Here is a 17,880-nt window from a genome sequence, read left to right on the forward strand (position 1 = left end):
CAGGCGAGCCGATCAACAGCATGGAACTATCGATTAATAAGGATGGACGTGACAATAAATGGAACTTTGTGTCCCGGATCCTTTGTGTCTCGACCTGGAAAAAGATGAGAGTGTTTCTTATGCCCTCTGCGACTTGCTACATCGAACATGGGGCTTATATTACGAATAACTTGTCTGTGATTACATTCAACATCCAACTCAATCGTCAAAATGTCAGCATCATAGAGATGTAAAGATAGAGCACGTGAGCGAGCTGAAAAAACGATATAGGAATAGAACGAGACCTGCATAGAGGCAGGTGTCCTTGTCTAATAACGCAAGCACATTCGGTGTGCATGTTTAACCAGACAGGAACAGAATATTCTGCTATACAGCGTCTTCTTTGTATTCCCATATTCCCATATCGTATCTATTTATGCAGCAACATATGACTCGTGTATTCTATCTTTGTATCCTTATGGTGCGAAATAAATTCGCTGTAATAGCGAAAACATCTCCACTTGTTAAGCTCTCGAGCTGTAACTGACGGTTGACAGCAGTGATAAGCTACGTGCATAAGACGAATCCCCAGCTTGCAATAATTTGTTTTTCTACAACATGTTTGATTTTAACGTACACGCTATTATTTCTTCTTTAAACGATCTTTGTTCTTTAACTACAAAAAATGCAAAAGATTTTCCATATGAATGTCGTTTGACTGATTTAAAATTAAATCTCTTTGACTTTGTAAAAAATAGAAACGTTTTGTTAGAAACACATTCTGGTTTTAATAGTAAATTACTCATTATGATATACATATGTATGTATGTGTGCTGTTTCATCGAAATGTTGATTTCGAAGAGAAAAGTATATAGTAGATTGTACGGACTCTTCTTGGCTTCGATGAAAACAGCGAATACATTAGACTCATTTTTCACAATTATTGTTTAATGACTCATTTTTAAATGAATTACGTTCAAAAAGAGTTATACGAAGTAAGTCGCTTTCTTCTCGCTTCTGTCCGTTTCCGATCAGTTTTTGGTTCCTTCTTGCCTGGTTTTCGTCCAGTAAATTTGAAGATCATTTTAAGAAGTGAAGTATCCATGTTGACAAAAAATTTGAATATAATCTGTTTCTCGGAGGGTTGTTCAACTTGACTGGGTGAGAAGCGATCTACTTTTTATAACTCCTTTAGAGCGTAATTTATTTGGAAATAAGTTGTTTAATGCCGCTCACTCCTGCAAAGTTGACGAAATAGTTCAAATAAAATCTCGTTCACTTATCAGAATCATTTCTGAAATTTGACTATCTTCAATGTGTCGTTAATTGGCAAATGTGTCGTCTGCAAAATTGTTATATATCCGCAACTAAATCTCAAACAATATCATTTTTAGATTTCTGAAAATGTTTTATTTAGATAACAGTGACAAGATATATGTATATGAATAACTTTTTCTGTTAAAAAAAGGAGAATACAAAGAAATACGCGCATATGTAGTGTCCTCCAGATAAGCACAGATTTCAAAATAAACAAGTGTATTCGCAATCCAGTTAATCACTTTGCGGTCGCAAATTATAATTTTTAAACTTTTTGCAGAATCTTTTTACATGTATGTATTGAGGCGCAAGTTTTAATAAAGATGGCCCTGACTTTGTTTCTTTTAGATATTTACAAAAACTGTAGGTGATGAATAATATATTTCTATTTTGCAACGCTTTGACTATTATACATATTATATTAAGTCACGATGCACAACATTTTCCGTTTTATATTATTTTATCGAATTACGTATGATTCATTTTGTTCTATCAAAATAAAGATCACAACATTCGACAGATTAGGTTTCATGTTTGTATATATAAAGATGCGTCGTTGTAAAAGACATGTCTGTAAAAGAAAGACACTTTTCGGACAACCTAATACTTATAATTTTGAAAAAGTATTATATTCTTTTAATTCTTTTTAATTTAATTTAATTTAACCTTTATTTTTACTTTTTATCGTACTACTTATATATTAAATTTTTATGAGTTTTGTTTAGAAATTGCTATCGCGTCGTAACTGATTTACTTAAAAAACCAAAATGATCATGGTGATGCGGTCGATAGATGTATTATTCATAAAATTGATTAAAAAGTTGATAGCGTAAAATTTAGTACATTCGTAGGTAGTTGATTCCAGTATCAAATTTCAAGTAAATCGTCATAAATTGATAAGTCACAAAATGAATTTCAAATACCTTTTTTCAATGTCCAAAAACATTTTCGTTAGAAAATTGGGTATAAGATAATCTTTTAGATTTCTCTTTAGTCTCTGATATTACATTACAAGAAAAGAATCGATTTAGTTTGAAATAAATCGTTCTCCAAGTACTTTCAATATTGAAACGAGGTACATATTATACGTATACAAGCACGCATTGCACAATAGCTATCGAAATGGATAAGTAAGATCAATATGTCTTTTTGCAAATAATAATTCGTCGGCGATCATTAATATCAAAAGCTGTTTATATATTTGAAATATTTAATTGTGATAAATGTTCATTACCAGTATTTTGGTGCCAAGTATTTAACGCTTGTGGCGAAGCTTCTACCTGGCATTGAAGAACAACGTCACTCTCGACCGGTGCTGCTACTAGTTGATTTGTTACTTTTATAACAGGTGGAACTGAAACAAAAATAGTTTTGTAATTATACCCACATATATAAGAGCGACGGGAATACGAAGAAGAAATATCACTTGGATATATTTTATTATCTAAATGCAATTGTATGTAGTGTAACCTAAATTGCAAATTCTTATTTTTACAAATACGTCCAAACAAATGCAACCTCAATAGAGGCTTGTTTCACTCGCTAGTCACTAGATATTATCACTTTGGATATTTTATATATTTATTATGTTATTAATTTACAGATTATGTGAATTCTATACACTTTTGCATCTTTCAATTTTTAATAAACGCATAAACATCTGAAATTTGGCGATAACAAGTTTCCTAAAATGATTCAACCAAGACAATGCAATATTATATATATTATTAAAGTTTATTATAGTATTTTTTTAGGACCGCCTTCTTATTAGTTTATACGGAGTATTTATTTGAAAACTTTCACAGTTTCGGAGGGGGGATACAACTATTCTATTTATTTGCTATTTGTCAGGTGTCTTCAAGATTTTCGTTTTCTAAATGGAAATCATATTTTTTCTTTACAGATTCTTATTCCACGGGAAAGAAGAAAAGACTTTTATGTGGAATATTTTTTTATCAGACTTCGTTTTAAAAATGTTCTTCAGTTTTATTGCTCTCAAAATAGAGGATAAAAAATTAAGTAATATGAAAAACGAAACTCCTTTAATGTTTCATTATTAGACGATAAGGTAAAATCAATAACAATTACACTTTTTGCACTTCTATTATATTACGCAAAGAATTACAATACTTTTGTACAATCTTCATAGGATGTTTTCAAAATTTTGCACTAGACAATAATACGATCTGTTTCCAAATTCGATTCTTACTTTTCTCAAGGTTTCTTTTATAATACGTTGGCAATTCAAATATTCCACCGACGTCTGTGCGTAAATGCATAGATTGTACCGTGCTATCTTGTTATCTTGATTTAACATGTCTCTCGACTTTTCTTCGATTGATTTGATTTGATGGTGTGAACTTGCTCGCCGCCTATCTCTCGACTATAGCTGCATAATAATCTACACATATAGCCTGGTATAATATAGTGCAGTGTCTATGTATTCTTCGCTGTTCCTTTTTCTTTCTTTTTATTCATACCTTTCGTACTGCCTAACTAACCGCATAAGCTCATCGTTGCGTGTATCGATGTAAAGCTTATCTTCCAATTCTAACATAATGCTTCTCTAATCATTTAATATTCTTTGTTTTAAGTTCTTTATATGTTTTGGTCTTCGTTGAATGACTGTCGACATCTCCTGATTCGTCGATTTCCTTTTACGAGTGCATTTAAAGTCTGTAGTATTCAAGGAATAGCAAAACTGAAATATATTTTTATTTTATGAAATATCTTTTTAAGACAGAGTCTGGATAAAAAATGTTCCATATTAAAGCCTCTTCATTTTTCTGTTTCTACAGCAAAAAGCTACTACAAAAAGGCTACTACAAAAAAAAGACGCAAATGTATGTTTGAATAATATCTGTATTATGTATGAGTAAGTATCCGTTGATGACATAATATTACATGGTCCAACTTCTTCGATTCAATGACTTTAGGTACAAATAAGAGTAAAAACTAAACTTGTATGTATCTTGATCACTACAATCGCAATCGTGACCACTATGCGGGGCTGCACGGTGTCAGGGCGCCATGCTCCTCTGCACAGGTGTTAGCTGCCAAGCTGCAAGCCGCGATGCTGCAGAGCGAGAGGCCGTGAAATACAATGGTCTCTTTCTGCGAGCAAGTAATGCTCTTTTTTAGGAAAGGGATGCCCCGGAGCGAGATCGGGATCCGGCCCGATCGCAGGTGACCGCAGGTGTTCGCCGACCATAGCTGACTACTCCTGAGAGTAATCTGCTCCCTCCGATAGCTACGGCCTGCTATGATCTAGGACATAGTTCGGGTAAGGACCCGGACTGCCGGAGACAAGCCACCCCTAAGGAGGGTCCGAAAGAGGCGGCGCATAAGAGGCGTAGAGCAAGTTATGTCCTTAACACGTTGACCGCCAGGACACCCGTATTCGGGTGTCAGCAAAGTTTCTGGTCAGGCCGCGTAACCTATATTCGGGTGTCGCTTATTTGACTACTTGCTAAGAATCATCGTAGGTATTTGAAAAGATATTCCATAATAATAAAACTGTTGAATTGTTATAAAATAAAAATACGAAAATGGTTTATTAAAAAAATTATTTAGAATGTAAAACTTTAAAGCATTCTATACATAGCTGAGGTTGGTCGGGACAATTTGGACAATAAGTTGTTTTCTTCAAATCCTTTCGTGCCTTTGTTCGGTCCATTCGACATCTTTTATTTGCATAACATAGTTTGCATGCGCGTCTAATGCTTCTTCCGGAATCATTTTTCCGAACGGCGATATTATACTGACTCCGTCGAAGACAAGGATTTTTTGCATTTTCAGACAACCCTAATAATTTGGCAACTAATAATTCTAAATATTCCAATATTTATATTTTTTCTTGTTGCAATTTTGTAAACCGTCAAAGCATTTACAACAGAAATTCCCAGAAAGAATGAAATGCCAAGTTTTCTGTACCATTTGATTCCTTTTCTAATTGTTGGAATTAGCATCAACCGTTAACGAGGCTGGATCGCTCTAGTTTTCGCACGAAGAAGTTAGTCAGAATCGCTCGAGTTTCTGAGACACTCACGTTTCTTATCATTTGAAGGGAATCCACGATCGTTTCAACCCTCGCACAGAAAAGATCAAAGCCGTTTGATGCTTGGACACTTGTGTCAGATTTATGAATCGTTTTTTTCGTGCTTCTGTAGTTTCGTTCCAACGGTCCAGTCCTTTTGGAAGCTTCACGACATCGTTTTAGCTGTATATTTCGTACGCCTTTTGCGGTTAGTTAATCGATTCGAGACTAGTCCACTTTCTCAATCACTATTAATCTAGCGATTAACAAGTGTAGTGTATCGGTAAATGGATACGGACGCGCGCAACAGAACACAGTTTTTGTATAAAAATGTTGCCCCTAAATAATCACATATACATATTGCAGTATCGTGCAAAGATCGTCTAAGAAATATCGGGTGAACTATAAACAATGTTGCGAGAAAACCGAAGTGCCGACAGGCCGAAAGGATCGGGACATTTCAATGGGTCAAGCAGCCCACGAACGTGTCGTCGGTCCTTTAGTCAAATAATTACGCGGTAGAAGACGTACGTGGTGAGGGTATGAGAAGACAGCAATGGGATGCTTAAGGGAGAAAGACGGATTTATGGGAAGTCGTTAATTGAGAGTCTAGTTGCGTGTCGAGAGTTGAGTTGAGAGAGTTGAGTCGAGAGAAAGTTGTCATAGTTATATCACATTACTATATTATGTTTACGTTAAATAACCATCGTTTCATGTTTAATCTACTATAAATAAATCCATCTATCAATAAATTTATCCTATAGGAAAGAAATCACTGCAAATTCTAATTTCCATATTTCTGAATAATGATCCTATAATATATTTTCTTATACCTCTACTAACTCAGAGACGTCAATTTTATCATTTTAATTTTCTGTACATGTCCTCGAGCTTTGTTTATAAAAACCTCAAATATCCTATATAATATGATATAAATCAAAGAAATGTACATTAGTGAAGACAGTTGCCAGTAGTGATGGCAAGGAGACAAGCAGAGACTCTGGAGTGTCAACGTTGAGTGCGAAATTCTTCGTCATATTATGATAATTGTATTTGAATAAATTTTTGTTTCTAAATTTTCATTACATGGAACGGAACGATATACGTTACGTTTTTGTAGGAAATTCGTTTGTCAAATGTGATATCAGCGTGACCGCTGTTTCGAAAATTCTTTACACGCAGCAACAGAATTTCTAACCATAAATACTCAAACCAGTGGATTGAATGTAACGAATCAATACCCTGGTTAGTTAATAAAAACTGAGATGATGTTTAGCGCACAAAATCAATCATTTCAAAGAACATGAAAGAAAAAATAATCAGATATTATGTAGCTTATTGTATCAACAAAATAGTTCGAAGCTTTATAGAATGCTAAATGCCTACGTTATTGCCACTACTTTGAATGTTTACTCTAATTCAAATAAATTTCACATACTGATGCTTCCATTGGTAGAATCAGCATTTTTTAGTCTAAGGTCATTTCAAGGTTATAATATACAAAGCGGACGAATTCGTCTTGACGTTAGATACAAAGCAATGAGATAAAAAATATTGTTTAAATAAACACTGACAACCTTGAAATTCCGTATAAAACTAACCTTCAGAAATATTTTTTTTCATTATTACATGAGCAGCTTACTATCAAATCGAACAACTACGCAGAGGAAAAGGTAGAAAAAGTTAATGAAATTATATACATCGTATTTTAAAATCCCTCTTATACTGTAAATCGAAATAAACATTGTAGAACGTATTATTACAAATGTAGTTTTCACCTAACGACATATAAAATGAACAAATTAGTACATCTTTGGAATAATCGTTATTATCATCACAATGTTCGCATAACTAAAGAAGACAGACGATCTAACCAATGAAAGTAAAAAGAAAGTAATTACTACAATCAAATTGGTACTTGGAAAAAAAGTTTTGTTATAAAAATTACTATTAGCGTAGTTATATTTCAACATTAATGCCAATTTCATCGATATAAATTATATCCTTGTTATCGGACATATTCAAGAACCTATCATCACGACCTGTGCTTAAATTTTTATGATAACTAATGTTTAATTAGTATGTTAGACGAGTAACAGAGATATTTGTTAATATATTCAGTGACTCATTTTATGTCCAAGTTTCTTTTAAGTACAGTTTGCCTATTAGTATCGTACAGTTTGTTTCTTAGAGATCTCAAAACAGATTTTAAAGGAGAAAAATTCGGAGAACCTAAAAGAAAAAATTGCAACTATATATGCATTAATCATTTAATTTATTTTATTAAACTGATTAAATATCCACTTTGACACGGAGAATATTGTATATAAAGTCGTAGACGCATATAAAGCAGTAACAAAAAAGTGCAGAATAAACAAGTAACAATAAGGAGAAAGAAAACAGCACAATAATGAAAGGAAATGAACGAAAGCTAAGCTTTAATGAAACAGACAAATTTAACGCAGAGCAGCCACACATCGTTTTCAAGTAGTGCATTATAGAGCGACGTTTTCTGCGTACTTACATCTTCCGCGAAAGAATTAATTTTGTCGTTATAGGAGTTAGCAAGAGTACATATTTATATGGAAAAGGGCTCCACAATATTGAAGAGAAACGAGTAGGACGATAGCCTAAAGACCATTTGGTGTTCTAGAGGGACGTGTTGTTGCATTAAAATTGACAAGTTAAAAAAAGGATGGGACTGATGATATTTGTTCGTGAATAACCTTGCGAAAGAAAATAGAGGTTTGCAGGAGTTTTTCGGATTTCAAGTGAGGTAATGCCCAAGGTCCGCATCAGGGTCCAGGCTCGACTTACAGGCCCATATCCTGTATGCGATAAAACGGAACTGAATTCTCCGCAGTTTATGCTGTATTCTCCTGAACTGTAGTCTGTGTTTGGCAGTACGGCGAGCCCAAATGATAGATACGTGTTTGAGTACAGGCCGAATGAGGAAGTAATAGAGGTAGAGAAAAGCATAAGGATTTCTGATTAGTTGCAACATATGAAAAGGAAACCGATGATATATCAAGTTGTCCCAAAAGTTTCTTTCGTTTTATAAGGAAATAACAGATGCACAACATTTTTTATTTCATATTATTATTGTTGTTCTATTACTATAAAATTGATCATACATAATTCAATAATACAATATAAAAGAAAAAATGTTGTGCATCTATTATTTCTGTAGCGGCGCAGGTGTCAAAGGACGACGCGATCGCGAGCGACACAGAGTATCTCCGAGTACATACCGAATATCTAACAGTATCTACAGTATCTCCGAGTATCTTCGAGTATCTACCGAGTTACGCGACGAGCATTAACGAATATTTATCCGCGATTTTATTTTGCGACTCATACTTTGTACTAACGACTCACGTATACAGGCTGTACATTAATTTATTATGTTAAATATATTCGAAGGTTTCAACAACGAGCAATCTCGTCCTTTAACCCTTTCGCTTCGGGTGTCGCTTATAGGCGGCGCCGGTTAGATGACCTGTGGGTACGGATGCCGCTTATAGGCGACGACCACGCGACGATCGGTACCCCATGTATCAGGCATACACCAGTGCCATCTGTAGTCAATAATATATTTTTTCGTTACCGGCAGAAGCCTTTTCATATTAAAGATGTAAATCATACTTATCATATTGGAGCAAAGATTGTCTTATTACTGTTTTATTCAGCACATTTGTTATTTAAGACTTAGGAAAACATTTATGCAGCAATCACGCCACTGTGCGCATTTGTGGCACGCGCCTCCGTACAGGGAGAGCACTTAGGCGGACTGGACTGCCGAAGCGAAGGGGTTAAACCTCACGTACTAACTATCCTCTACATTTCCTTATAAAACGAAAGAAATTTTTGGGATAACCTGTGTTCTGCCTAACTAGTGTGTAGGAGAAATTGAAAGAGTTTCTGTTTCTAGAGAAACATACGATATGACACTTGTCAATGATAAATTCCATATACCAATCATCTAATTTATTAAAGTCCGATTGTACATTTAGAATATCGGGTTTAAATGTTACGATTTTGTAAACCTTGAAGTCGTCCACAAACAGTAAAAATTCGGTATAATGTTGAAACAGAAAGCACGTATGAAACATTACTGAGCGATTTCAATAACACAGTGAAACAAACAGCAATCTTTTTGAGCAACTAACATTAGGAATCGTCACATAAGTGCAAAAGCATGTATTTTCTGTTATCGCTTAGCATTCAAACGCAGATATTAAATAATTGAAAGGGTATGTTGTTAAAATTGTTGAATTTTTTTGTGCGCTGTAGAAAAATATAGAAAGGACCTTGACCTATAGATAATATCTTTAACTTTCTTAAAAAATGACTTTGAAAGAGATTCTTCCCATCGTTGTGTGTGCTTCTTCGTATAACGCAATTTTGTGCTCAATTCCTTCACGTAACTACAAATAAAGTAATAACTACAAATGTTGCGACCGTTCGCGAAGAGACGCGGTCGCGAGGAAAACGCGTCAGCGAGAGATGTAAATTCTCGCTACGATTCTGTCAATCGACGCCGCGAAACAGTCGTTCCCCTGTTTCGATTAAGATAACAGAGGTGGTTCAATGAATTAACAGGTTAACATACAATAATATATTTGACAATAATATGATGAACACGCCACAATTGTTTAACAATGAATACAGAAAGTTGACTCCACTTTACGATATCTCTCAATGAATCCGTTAAATTATGCGTTTTTAATTTTAATCGTCAGACCTCTCGATGTATTACGTTTGACTCGTCAGAAGGAACTGATTGCCTTTCGATCATTTCTTTGTCTTCTTTGGAAGACGCCCCCTACTATGTTCGGGTCACGCCACCGTTCGCGCCTATGATCACGTATGCCGCCTTTTTGTGTGGAAAACGTAACGGACAAAAATCGACGTTTCTATAATTCGCTGCTTGGCGACAACTATGCGCTTGTCACGTAATTTTTAGGGTTGGTTGATGAAAATAAAATATAGCTGAGTCGTAACACAACTATTAACTTTGTTTTAATTAAACTTTATTGTGAATTCAGCAATCACAATGTAACACACTGAATTAACATAAATCACAATTCACTCCAACCACGTTATGTAAGACTTAGTTACAACGATACGTTAAGTACACGACTTATAAGGGTAGAGACCGGTGTAGATATGTTGACTATTCTAAGGATACAGAATAAGTGAAGTTTTACTGACGATACTGTGTCTGAGGAAAGCTAGGGTTAGGTGTGTCTAAGGACATGGGACTATCGGATTTGTTGATGACAATTTTGGTTAAGGAAGTGAAGGCAGTAGACACCGTCTCCGATTGGATAATAAGACGGTTGGTGGACCAGGAAGAGTTTTAGCCGCCCTCGCGAAAAAGTTGCTAACGGAACATACCAAATGTGAAGAAAACCAACTTTCTAAGCTAACACGTGGTAGACAATAAACGTAAAGGGAAATCTAAGACAGGAAATACTCGCTTGGTCCGAAGGACCTTAACTATGAAAATGCCAAGACCCCTACCTTAACTATGAAAATGCCAAGGCCCCTGGTGGGTACTTAAGACTATTGAGGGTGCACACCAAGGATATGCAGACATCTGGGTGCCATCCTGTCCGTGGTGTGTGGCCTGGTCTCTGATGTGAATTGACGTTACACGCTCGTCGATACATTCTATACGTTCCGTCGGGCAGATAAGACGATCTTGCTGCAACACTGTAGGACCGCGAGCGACGGTTAGAAAATACAGCCTGTGGTAAGCCCCGTGGCGTAACAACAAATAATACCATCTAATAGGTCACTTTGTATGTATGTAGCGTCTTACACACAAGCATATTATTAATATGTACGTTAGAAATTTTTGTGGACAGCTACAATATACTGCTCGCAATTACTTAGGCTCCTTCTCGAAATTCCGACATAAGCCTCATGCTACTTTTCATATATACTTCTTGTTATCAGAAGATATCCTTGTTTTCTCCATTTCGCGGCCAACTCTTTTAGAGACAATGTTTCCATATCTTAAGGCAATGCAATCATGAATCACTTGCTAGCCTTACTTTAAACAATTACATGTAACTTCTTGTCATTAGGTCTTGATATCTATCACATATTATTCTAAAATTGAGTAGCACAAGCCAGTTGGCACCGATGTCCTTAAAACTACGATGTCCCTATTTTGTACTTAGCTACTATACTACAACTATAGGCGAAAATTTTCAGAGGTGCAATGTGTTCGTCATGATTAATTAAAAGGATATTATATGAACTTTTCAATGAAATAAATATGGAAAATCCAAGAATTGCCAACTATGCTTGGAAGTTGTGTGTGCAATATGATAGAGTTCGAGGCATGTGGAAAGTACGGCTTCCAGGCAAGCAGGAGATGATTCAGCGCATTAAAATAAGAAGGAAAGTTCGTATAAATGTTTTCGAGTAGACGCTTGCTTTGTGTTACAGTGCTTTCTTACCTATCTTTAGAGAAATTACTCGAATCGACCAGTTCCAATTTCTACGGAAACTATAGATCGTCAACCTTGTTCGAACAGCTTACACGGATTTGTCGAAAACTTTGATCGTCATATCAATTAACGTTTTATAAGTAAAAGATTTTAAACGTCCCGTATTTAATAATCTGTGGCGGCACGGGCCACGGAACTTTCTAATGGCTCTGGATACAAAGCGCGACGCCGTCAAAGCGCAACACCAACGTGCCCAATGTACCATCGATATCTTCACGCTCATTCCGCCGAATTCTCGAAAAAGCATACATGTGCCAGCCGCGGCGGCACATCTAATGAATGCACGCTAGTGGGGGATATCGATGGACAACGAAGGGAAAAATCCGTTCGATCTGGAACAAAAGGGCAGTCAGTCTGTCTTACGCCGTTAAATGTATAACTCCTCAGTATCATTGCATAGCAATGCATAGCGTCGGGTGAACTCTTGGTGTCTATTGTTACTTGTTAATTGTACCAGTTATTTGTTAATCGTATCTGTTAATTGTTATTTGTTGACTCTGACTGTTAATTCGTTCTTAATAAACAATTGTTCGTTAAAACATCTGAGTATTCCTTACGCATCTACCACGACACACCACCTCAAATCGAACGGATTCAGATCCGAAGAGCGTATTGGTCCGAAAATAAGGCCAGCACGATTTATCTATTTTCCAAGAAATCGTTCATCTGTGTAATGTTTAGCATCGCAAAATAAGTTATAAGCGGAACGTAAGGTCATATTAGGCATATTATATTATATGCACTTTTCTTCTTATTTCAGTATCCAGAATCAACCTCTGCTATATTTTCTACGTGTTCTGATTCATCTTGCATAATATATAATAATGATAATTGCAAATATATTTATATAATAACTCTATGATAAGCGATTAATAATACATACAGTGAACTTGTACAGAGTAACGTTTGCTGACTGTCGGAGGCACATTGTTGCTGGCTATGCAAAGATAAGTGCCCATTTCTTGTCGAAGAACTCCAGTCAATTCTAGCGTTTCACCCACATAAGTTTTTAACGCTGAAACATGAAAATATATAGTCGTTATTTTTTAGCTTTGCCTCTATTTAATCTTCATCTTATCTGCTTACGCACTTAATAATAGAATTAGGTTTGGTTTACGTAAAAAGTAACTTCTTTTTATTAAGACACATATTTATTAAGATTTAGTATGATACAATTTATTAAGATATATATAGCGAAAGGCAGGAAGTAGTAACATTTTACGTGAATTTGTATGGATTGAATATGCTGATGTGCTTATGAATAAGAGAGTATTGATCGATAATTATTAAGGCCAATTGTTTGTAACATGGGAATAAGCAAAAGTCATTTTTAAGTTTAAAGATCTTTAGTTTAGTATTGAAATATGTTTAATGTATTTTAGCAAAAGTAAATAAAATAGGAATATTAAAAGCATTAAAAACTTAATATCTAGTTCTCGTGTTGTCCAAAGTTGCGTTTTGAAGATTTGAAGAAAATTTGACAAAAATGATGCATATACAAATGCTATCTGTAGTCAATAATATATTTTTTCGTTATCGGCAGAACATTTTCTCTTGATTTTATTGATATATTGGATTAATCACTTCTTAAAGTTACTCATTGTTGAAGCAACATCAAAATCATATACTGTTTTATGCTAAAAAATCTATTAAATCCATTGACAGTGAAACGATATTTCATATACGGTTCTTGCAAGAATTATTATTATTTAAGACTTAGGAAAACATATATATAGTAACCACGTACACTGCGCGTATTTCTGGCGCGCGTTTCCGTTCAGTGACAGTACTTTGGCGGACTGGATTGCCAAAGCGAAAGGGTTAAAAAAATACGATAAAATCACATGTAGCTCTCTATTTGTCTAATCGCTTTTGTAGCAATATCACTATGTCCTCTGACATACTTGAGGTCTCTTACAATTCACAAATTAAATGAACAACTGTGCAAGCGAAATCGCTGTCAAATAATTCCCGCTTCTGTAGAATCAGTCGTATGGACTTCGAAATTTAATGTGTCACCGGGACTAGCGTTATCCAATGCACGCCACAGGAATATATGTAATATCGTGATATAATATGTTTACAAAGGAATGGATGATACAGATGTTAATTGGACAGAAAAAGACGATTGTTGTTCAACCTGAACTATTCACACCAAACGTACAGAAAACAGCACAACTAAATAATTAGGTAACGACTCGACTTTCACAAAATGCAATCAACACTCTCTCGGCAACGCCACTCGCAAACTCTGCTCTCGACTCGCTGCTTCTCGACTCCCACGCTGCTTCTCGACTCCTCTCTCTGGCCGTTGTGGCATTCTCTTGTCTTTTGCTAGGCCCACTGCACACGTGTTCTGCAGACGCTCGTAGCTAGGGTCACGTAGGTCTTTTCTACGAAACTATGCACTTGAAAAGACCGATGACACATTGATGGCCCCGACGGCGCCTCGGCTCTCGCGACATTGTTCATGGTTCGCCCGATATCTCTTAGGCTTTTCGTCCACGATACTACATATATAAAGATATTTCTCAAAATTGTTTATTACTGGTATGATATTGCTGAAATACAAGGCTGCAGTTTCTTAATGTCGTCAAAACATTCAGTTCTTTTTTGGTCAGTCACTTTTCGCGTACTTTGTATTGCTCTGTCGAATTTGAAAGTTTATATTACGATAGCGGATGGTGCGAAAGACACAAGTTTCTAGTATTTTAGAGATGTCTGAACGTCAGCTGCATGATTATGTAACAAAAAATGGAAACATCCATTGAAATATTTTAACACGCAAGAGATTTCATGTTAAGACAATACATACAAAGTAAATACACAAGAATATAATAGCATATCCCTTTCGATGTCATTCGATTTTTGTGTTATTCATTTTTTCCCCGATATATTTGAGCGGTTCGAGATAAACTGGATACACTTTTAAATAATTTCTCTCAAAAGTGGCAGCAATTAATATTTCTTCTACTGAAAACAATTAACTCTGGAAATATTGAAAATGTAAAAGAATAGGAAGCTTAAAATCCGTTCACTTGTCGATGCAATGAGCAGAACTATACATATTTGCGATAATAAGAAGAATATCTCTAATGATATTTTTAATACATCAAAAGACAAATACTATAAAAAGATTTGACGCACTCTTTGAATACCGCTATTGTCAAGATGTATAAACATAATTAGCCTAGATCGTGTCGAAGTAGTACGTATGTACTTTTGACGAATTTTTAAAGTCAAAATTCTTTTGAAATCACGTTTAAAATACAGTTATTCTTAGAATATGATTTAAAATATAATCTTCTTTTTACTTTTTATGTAATTTATTACGTAAATCATTACTAAAGAAAGTTACTTTCTAGTTGTATTACAAAGTAATCCACTTTGTACACAGGTATGTAATAAATTACCAGAAATTTTGATGAGAACGAACTTTTTATTTAAAGAAGTGACATCTTTCATATATGATATCCTCTTCAATTTGCTTGGTAGTAAATATCAAATATTTTTGAGGTAAAAGTAAGAGAATATAATTCGAATGTCGACACTCGCGTCACATGTATAGCATGTTTTCTGCAACTTTGGTAGTTGGTATAATACATTTTTTAAAAGTGTCTTGAGAACTTAATCTTTTTTATTAATATGTCAAGTACTAACCAAATTATTACATTACTTTCAAGTTACATTACTCACTACTATAAACGTACGCCTTTAATTTATAATTTCGAACACTAAAATGATTAATTTATCCAAAATATCTTACATTGTTTCTGTCCATCTTCGCGAAGAATAATGTTCCTGCCATCTTCTCGTTTCCACGTGACAGTAGGCTGCGGTGAGCCAGTTGCAACACATTTCAATCTTATTTCACCACCTTCGTGAGTTACCATACCCTCGGCAGACTTATCGTCCATTATATCCGGTGGTATTACCACTTCCATGTAACCGTTCTAAAAATAGAACAATTAAAATTTTCATTAAAATTGTAACAGTCGTTATACCAACGTTATCATACAAAATCGTATTTAAGGTAACATTTAAATATTATTATTGGCCACTGCATTATGTCAACATTTTATAATTAGATTAATTACAAGTGAAGCTGTCAGTGCCATGGTTCTTATAATTGAGATTCATTCGTTTTACTTTTGGGACAATAAAGAACTTTTACATTTAGAAGAAATTCGTCAGTCAAGATTTTGGAGGCAACTCTTTCTTCCAAATCTTTAACTTGCTTTCGATCTAAAAAGAATGTTGCAGCGGAATAATATAATCATAAATCCGTCGGGTCTGTTAAATTCCATTTCAGGTTGGCAACGGATGCCTTCCGTAGCTGAGGTTCAAATGACTAACAAGTTGTAGAGAACATATTCTGAGAATAAGTATGTCTTGAAGACCCACGTGCTTCGTGACTCTATTATTTGTAAGTAATCGCACGAACCAATCTCGGTCAATCGTTATCTCTGGATGACGGCAGACAGAGGCAGTTAGCTTTCACCTTCAGCAAAATTTCCCTAATCAATTAACATCTTTTTCCGCCACCTACTACTGTGAATCTAATGATCGAAGAATTTGCAAATGCTCCAATCTGTGTATCATTCCCAGCAACACGTCCATCTTCGAATTTTCGCGAGTCTTGGAAAAAGCAAACTTTACGGAGACATGTCAACCAATCATCTATCGTCAAGCAATCTGTCATCCACAGTTTGTCGTCTAGTACAAAAAGGCCAAATATCAAGTCTATTCAACGAAAATAGATAACGTTTTCACCGCAGCTAACTCTCTTTGTCTCGTGCGAGAATCCAAAGTTTACAATCCAACTAGCCGATAAGTCGGAGTGCGGCACCCAAACAATGACACTACACAATGATTTGTTGTTTACATTTGCTATGAAATATGTAGTGTTCGGATATATGTATGGCCAACGACCGAGCACACGAAGAAGCTATATACCCGGAGAGATAACTTTCTAAAATTTGAGTCAAGTTATACGACTCGTGCTCACCCTGCAATACTCTACTGTGCGTGTACCGAAGGTAAGAGAGAAAAGCAGGCAGTGCAAGTGAGACAGAATAGGTAAAGTTTAATAAGAAATCACGGAGCCAAGTTATTTTTGTCTCTCTTAATCCCGGTCACGCATTACCTATTTCTTTAACCCCTTAACCTACAACTACGGGCATAGCCCGTAGTACGATGATCGGGCCAAATATAATATATAATATATTATATAATAGCTTGTTTACGTTTTCGGTCCCAAATTCTCGAACGTAAATCGTAGGTTAAGGGGTTAATTTCATTAAAAATTGTTGGTCAAATATATTCACGTTTGGTATCATTTTGACCAGACGAATCTCAATAGTTCGACTAGGGACATCTCGTAATAATGTGGTAAAAAAGAAAAGAACATTTTTTATTCTGATAATTCGGTACCGTGTTGAATTACATAGATGCGGATCATAGATTACACCGGAGCCTGTCCTGAGCGAGCAGTTTTACGAATTGATGGGGAACTCCCGACCATACTAGCTATATATAGCTATGATTCGTATATCTGAATACTATGGATATACATAATATGCTTTGGCAGAACTTGTATAATGAAATTTATGCTACTAATTATATTAATTACATTGCTTTGTTATATAAATATTCGGTAGCTTTATATGAGGAATGCATAAATAATTGTTATGAGTACTGAAAATGTTACATTTTTCTGTCTAAATCGTTTCGGTTCAATTTGGAAAATCTTATTCTGCGTGTGGAATTAATACCAGCAGCATATCAACTCTAAAGTTTCATATCTCGAAAAGAGTTTATGCAAAAGACAAATAAGAGTTAAGTTTGACATCGAATAAACAAAACCCAATTTGAAATTGATCTAACAGTGTTTTTCTAAATTATTTCTAGGTATTGTTCAGTTTGTTCTTATCGCAATATTGTTGGATTTAATTAACGCAGCGTTATATTTACGCTAATATCTGCATGTTAAGTATAATTTTAATATATAATAACATGATCTAT

General features: G+C 35.1%; 1 protein-coding gene across 1 annotated transcript; it reads right to left on the reverse strand.

The window, feature by feature from the left end:
• Positions 1 to 2,530: 2,530 nt before the first annotated feature.
• On the reverse strand, positions 2,531 to 15,974 carry LOC105681689 (lachesin-like; the record flags this gene model as incomplete). Its single annotated transcript, XM_024371762.1, has 4 exons — positions 15,954 to 15,974; positions 15,623 to 15,809; positions 12,740 to 12,871; positions 2,531 to 2,650 (listed from the first exon to the last, which is right to left on the reverse strand). Coding segments are annotated over exons 1-4 (460 nt in total), but the record flags the coding sequence as incomplete, so codon positions are not given.
• Between the last annotated feature and the right edge of the window lie 1,906 nt (positions 15,975 to 17,880).

The sequence above is a fragment of the Bombus impatiens genome, unplaced genomic scaffold (assembly GCF_000188095.3).
Source record: "Bombus impatiens unplaced genomic scaffold, BIMP_2.2 scf_1675, whole genome shotgun sequence".
In the NCBI taxonomy this organism is placed as follows: domain Eukaryota; kingdom Metazoa; phylum Arthropoda; class Insecta; order Hymenoptera; family Apidae; genus Bombus; species Bombus impatiens.